Consider the following 6,000-nt stretch of genomic DNA (forward strand, 5'->3'; position numbering starts at 1 on the left):
CCAGGGTCCCCAGACCCAGAACCCCGGACCCAGAACCCAAGCCAATTCTTAAAGCAAATGTGAACAGCCCAACAAGATGTAGTATGCATTAGTGGAAGTAATGCAAATATAGGTTCCACGTATACATTGTCTACATAGCATATTGTTTAAATGCTAGAATGACACAACAGCATAGGCCTAAACCAAATTCCATGTAGCCTATTCGTTAACGTAGGCTACTTGGCCATTAAACTATTTTCTTTCTTTTTTCGACTCCAGGGGGCGCAAGTTTCGTTATTTTAAACAGAAACGCAGAGCTGCGAGATTTGAGAGTTATGTGGATTTTTCAATGAATATCAACATGGAGTAGATCTTCAGTTTTAATGTTCAGAGATTAAGTACGGTAAGATTTGCTTGAAGACTCTCCTCCGTACTACATCAGAATAAATTAGCCTACGCATTCTGTTACAGATAGGTCAGGCCAAGTGTCTTCTTACAGTAGCCTATAAAATGCAGCCGAATTATTGGCAAAATAAAGTTAAATAGCCAAATAACGAACGTGTGGTAATTTTGGCTGTAGACTTGCCCATTTTTGCACCTAGGACACGAGCACAAATGCATGGTCCACGTTTGAGTTTACGTAATATGTAGGGCAATGCTGACGGCGAAGCCCGGGTTGTTATGGAACACAAAGGAACTCAATGCCCCTGAATTTGATTGGTTCAAACTCCAGATAGCTGATGGAAATTAAGTTGTGAATCGTTTTCATTGTAAATGAAATTGATCTGGCTGTAATTCCAATGATAAAATGGATGATAAAATAGATCTTATGGATGTTTTTAATTTTGTAGAGAATTTAAATAAAAAAAAAACGGAGGTCTTGTTTTTATGAGCACCTGACCTCAACCAACGGTGAGCAATTTATTTCCACAGCAACTACAATATATTCCTTTTATAGTTTCTATAACGTTGAATTTAACGTATAATAAATATCCCTAATCTTTTCCTAACTGAGAAAGTCGGTCAGTAAGGCAAATGGGCGGGCGTTCAGTAAACCAATCAAAAACCTGTAACCATGTTGCAACTCTACCCTCTCTACCATTGGTCGCGCCCCCTAGTCATACTACCATAATCCAGTCTGATTTGAGGAAGCCTGTTACTGGGTGTTATGGAGAGATGGTGTATGGGGGACTGGGAGAAATCATCAGTGTTGTGTAACAGGACTCTTCATGTGAGTGTATCGTCACATATCCTACCCTCTGTTGATTGGTATTTTCTATCTTTTAAAATATGTGGAAATATTTGGTATGGTCCCCCCCATACATGTTTAGGTGATATCACTATAAAATGGTATTTACTCAATTTGCTGCATACTTCAACATTCAGCATTCAACAACATGCCTGTAATGATTTCACACTTTTAAAAACAAATGTTTATTAAATAATATGCAAAGCAAGACAAGACAGTCGATAGTATCACATCTATGAATACTATCCACTTACAGATTTAAGCACATCAATAACATTTATGTATTTATATATTGTCAATAAATGCAAGATGGAGTACACATTACATTCATATATAGATATTATATATACAAATATACATAGACCGACAAGGAGTAACAGTAATGCGAAGGCTTTGGCAAAAAGAGTGCATAAGTTTGAGAAACATTACTTGTACAAAAGTAAACAAAAATCCATATAAAGAAAGTATAAACAACAATGTATTTAAAAATCCAGTGCAAAGTCAGTTTGTTTCTGTCCATTGTTGGGGTAGCAGCCATTTTGTGTTTGTCACTTATTTTCCCGTGATAGATGGTCAGTGGGATATTGTCCTGAGGTGGCCCTATGGCCTAAGACTTGTTTCTAGTTTGAGGCGGGTACAAGTACACTGAGAGGAACAGAGGAGTTGGTTGAAGAGGCCTTGGAAGCAGCCATTTTATTGAGGTCACAAACTTCTGAGGTCCACGCTGAGGCCCTCTTGGTGGTCATATGTCGACGAGCGTGCTTGGTCAAGTGATCACTTCGCATAAATCGCCGGTCACACACTGGACATACAAACTTCTTCTCACCAGTATGTGTGCGCCGGTGTCTGGAGAGTTCATCAGAGCGTGCAAATTTTTTATCACAACCTTCCCAGTGACAGCTGAAAGGTTTCTCACCTGTCAAAACAAAATAGAACACATTAACAGTTAACATTGATCCTGATGGTGTATGCAGTCAATCCCCTATTTATTTCTCTCTCTACTAGAGACAGATTAGTTAAACAATCCAATTAGACCAACCTGTATGGGTTCTGAGGTGTGCCTTTAAATGAGAGCTCTTGAAGTACGTCTTTTTGCACCCGGGGAAGTTGCAGACATAATTTCGCCGGCGAGAGAAGTCCACCTGTGTGGTGTTTCCGTTTTGACCTGAGGGCATGTACACTGGAGCCGGGGCCAGGGGAAGAAGCTTGGTGTTGCCCAGGGTGACAACACTCTGTGGACCGGGCTGAGGCTGAGACACGGAAGACTGAGGAACCACAAACATCACCGTCCCCTGGCCCACAGGAGAGCCCACGAGAACTTGCTGTGGGAAGGAAGATGGCGACTGAGGAAGAATGGCCTTGGGACCACTGGTGGTTTGCATTTGAACTGGAGCCTGGACAAAGGCAGAGATGATCCCGGTTTGGCCGTTCATTGGAAAAACCTGGCAGAGGACTGGAGAGCTGGAGATGGCCGGCTGGGGCAAAGTATTGACCTGGGACGGTGAGACTGCAGGTGGTGGCGAGGCAGTGGGTGGGTTGTTGATAACCTCCATCCCAGCCCAGGGGCTGCTCTGTGCCTCAGCTTGCAGGGGAACCATCGGGGACAAGGTAGCGATCCCCCTGGCCTCAGATTGCGGTCCCTGGTTCTCTGCCTCCACCAGCCTCACCTGTTGCCCAGTGGAATCAGGTGGAATGTGGGCGTTGAATGGTCCGTCTGCTGTGTGGCGGATGACACTGGTTGCCATGGCTCTGCATTGTGACCCTGCGGTTGGCTCCAGGGGGGGTAACAGCAGGGCAGGATTTCCCAGGGAAGAGGTCACTGTGCCTGGCTGTAAAACGACGTGGCTGGCATTTCTACCAGGCAGAGCTGGACAGAGCCTGGGCTGTGGTAAGACTGACCGTGGGCCTGAGCAGGTTTGGACAGTGGTGGTCAAGCTCTCAGCAAAGCTGGGGCTGTGAGGTGGAGTCATGCACTGTTAGAGAGAACAACAAGTTTGTTAAACATAAACTCATTTCTTCAACTCAGACTACAGCCAATCGATTTCTGGATTATTGATTTATTTTTGTCTGTTTTGAGACATGCCTTGCAGTTCATGGCAAGACATATGATGATTTCCTTGCACATCACACTATCCATTATAGCCTACATGATTAATTCATCATTGGGAATAACATTCTTTCATTTCTTATTTCTACAATCACTGGTCTTGTAAGCAACCCCTACAAATCTCACATCCTTAAAAGACATAGCACTTCACAGTTTAGGTTTGACATTTTAATTCTTCACTAAAAGTCTTTATGGTGCAATGCCTTAGCCTTGACATAGCCTATTACTAGAAAATGAAAGTGAAAGTAGATTTTATCATATTTGTTACAAATGATCTTACCAGTGAGGATAGGGAGACCATGTCTTTGGGGGACTCTGTGACTTCAGGATGCAGTACCAAAGAGTCACAGGAGTCTGAGGTTGGAGTGAGAGGGCGTGGTTTGTGCGACCTTTGAACCCATGAGCTCATGCAGACCAGGGCTTCTGCGGCTTCCAGATCATGATGCTCCAGGATGCTGGAGCAGGACCTCTCACTGTCGTGCCGGTTTCTCTCCATTTCCACAGCACAATAAGTTGTATCTACCTGAAGGGGTGCAACATCAACAAAACCTTTGTTATTACAGCACAAATCTGAGCTATGATTTTAACAGACATGGGAGATCAGGGAGTAATCAAATCTAGCAACTCACTACTCTATTCAAGGATTTTCTTTTATCAGACAGTAGTTGAATGCAGTGGTCTATTCAAAGCATCAAAACAGTCTGCTTGGTCAACTCTGGCGCACAAAGCATTTCCACTTCTTCATACTACGAGTAACACACTATGACCCTCTACTGTAAGTTGCTCGGTGGCCTGCAAGGTATGTGCTAAATGCACAACTGCACGTAGAGCTCCAGCCGCTCAGGGGCGGGAGGTAGAACGGAGACTGAGGGGGGCGTCGGCACAGCTCGACAGTTAGCGCGGCAACACCCAGCGTCTCACATAACATTTGACTGAGACTGGGAACCTCCCATCTCCAAAAATAGATTAAACAGTGACGTGCTCTCTAACCGAACAGGCCATGTGAGTGCAACGGCGGCGGTGGTGCAGGGGTGGAACCGCATCAGGAAGTATTGAATTAAGGTTACACCTCCATTTATTGTAACTCTCCAATGCAAATAACAGAAAACACCATGTTAAATATTATATATAATAAAATAAAAGCATGCTGCCCATAACGGAGGCCTAAATGGACGCTGCAACAGCCTAACATCAATGTCTCCCCATGATAAAAAAACAAATTTAGACATTAATCACAATGATGAATAAAGTAGCATACACAGGTCATTCGATTTTTAATGTTACGTATTTGAATGTTAAATTATATTTATATAGGAGCGGGGCCTTAATGGTAAATGGCAAAAAATGCGACAGCTGAATTGCAGTGTTCACTTTTAGCTGCAATAATTTAGGAAAGGGTAGTGACCACAGAGGTACATTTCTTTTTTACCAAGCTGCATTAAGAAGGTTTAACAACAACAACAGTTTATTGTTGACCTTAATAAATACAGTCCCATAAATTGCAGTAAGGATTTAGAAGTAGAGGGGGTGTTTGTTTGAAGCAAGTAAACGGAATAGCCTACACTAAATCGCAATGGTCAATGCAAAACAATGCACATTCAGCCCAGCACAGATGTGCAAACAGCAAACTAAAACACTTTCCGTGACCAGTTTTTATCAACTCACCCGACAGGACTCCGCGACAGGACCTGACGCAAAAGTCAACATATGGAGCAACACAACCTCTTGTCAAAAGTCAACAAAAGGAGAGAGACAATTGCTCAGCGACTCCGTTCCGTACGTCCTGAGCTCATAAGTGTAACCACTCTAAGCGGCAGGGTCCAACCTCAGCTGAGTGAATCAAGTGAGGAGACGTAAAAAAAAAGTCTCAGGGAAAAAAACAGAAACAAAATTCATTGCAGAATAGCGGGTGGTAACATGTTACCAATCAAAAACAAAGGTGTAGCGGCTGTGAGCCAATGGGAGGGAAGGTAGCGCGTGATCAGTACGTGATCGTGGGCCGATTGGAGGAAAGAGGGTGCGTGGCTGTTGGGGGGCGTAACTTAGGAGTCAGCGGTGTCAGAGTAAACCCGGTGAACTCGGTTCGCGCAAACTGGGGGAAAGGTCGGAGCGGCGAACAAGCGGAATCGTGAGATACTTGCACGCGTCTGGCTTGCTATGCCAGGAAAACGAGACATGCGCAGACAGAGAGCGCACAAAGTGCTACAGTGTAATCGTAGCGCTTTCCTTGAAATAACATAACGACAGAAGTTACAATGTGTCGCCTACTATAGACATGGGTTTTGTTCCGTAGAGACGCAGTTAGTCCTGGTAATTCAGTTCATTGCTCAAGCAACAGATAACAGGCTACTTGGCAAATACCCTTTTTTATTTTTGTTTTTTGCTAAATTATATACTATATTAACAAAGAACCTAATCAATAACCTATTAAAGGTGATCCAAACAGCTGGAAAATAGAGGTTATGCTATTTGTGATAACAATAATTCATTTTGTGTGGCCATCTTAACGGATTTGCAGCTCACCTGTGGAATATTTAGGCTAAACATGATTTGAAATGCATCGCAGATTTCCCGTGCCAGAGTTATTGACCACATCACAGACCATCATATTTTCCACTTATGATAATAGCTCATCTTAAGTAGGCTATAGGTTTAGCTGTTCTTT

The 6,000-nt window shown here is 43.3% G+C and overlaps 1 protein-coding gene across 1 annotated transcript; it reads right to left on the bottom strand.

Moving 5' to 3' along the window:
- Nucleotides 1-1,397: 1,397 nt before the first annotated feature.
- Nucleotides 1,398-5,200, bottom strand: klf11a (Kruppel-like factor 11a). Its single transcript, XM_042094994.1, has 4 exons — nt 5,001-5,200; nt 3,616-3,858; nt 2,268-3,201; nt 1,398-2,144 (listed from the first exon to the last, which is right to left on the bottom strand). Exons 1-4 carry the CDS (start codon nt 5,040-5,042, stop codon nt 1,849-1,851), a joined length of 1,515 nt encoding a protein of 504 aa, XP_041950928.1. The 5' UTR covers nt 5,043-5,200; the 3' UTR covers nt 1,398-1,848.
- Nucleotides 5,201-6,000: the final 800 nt, after the last annotated feature.

Source organism: Alosa sapidissima, chromosome 6 (assembly GCF_018492685.1).
Source record: "Alosa sapidissima isolate fAloSap1 chromosome 6, fAloSap1.pri, whole genome shotgun sequence".
NCBI lineage: Eukaryota > Metazoa > Chordata > Actinopteri > Clupeiformes > Clupeidae > Alosa > Alosa sapidissima.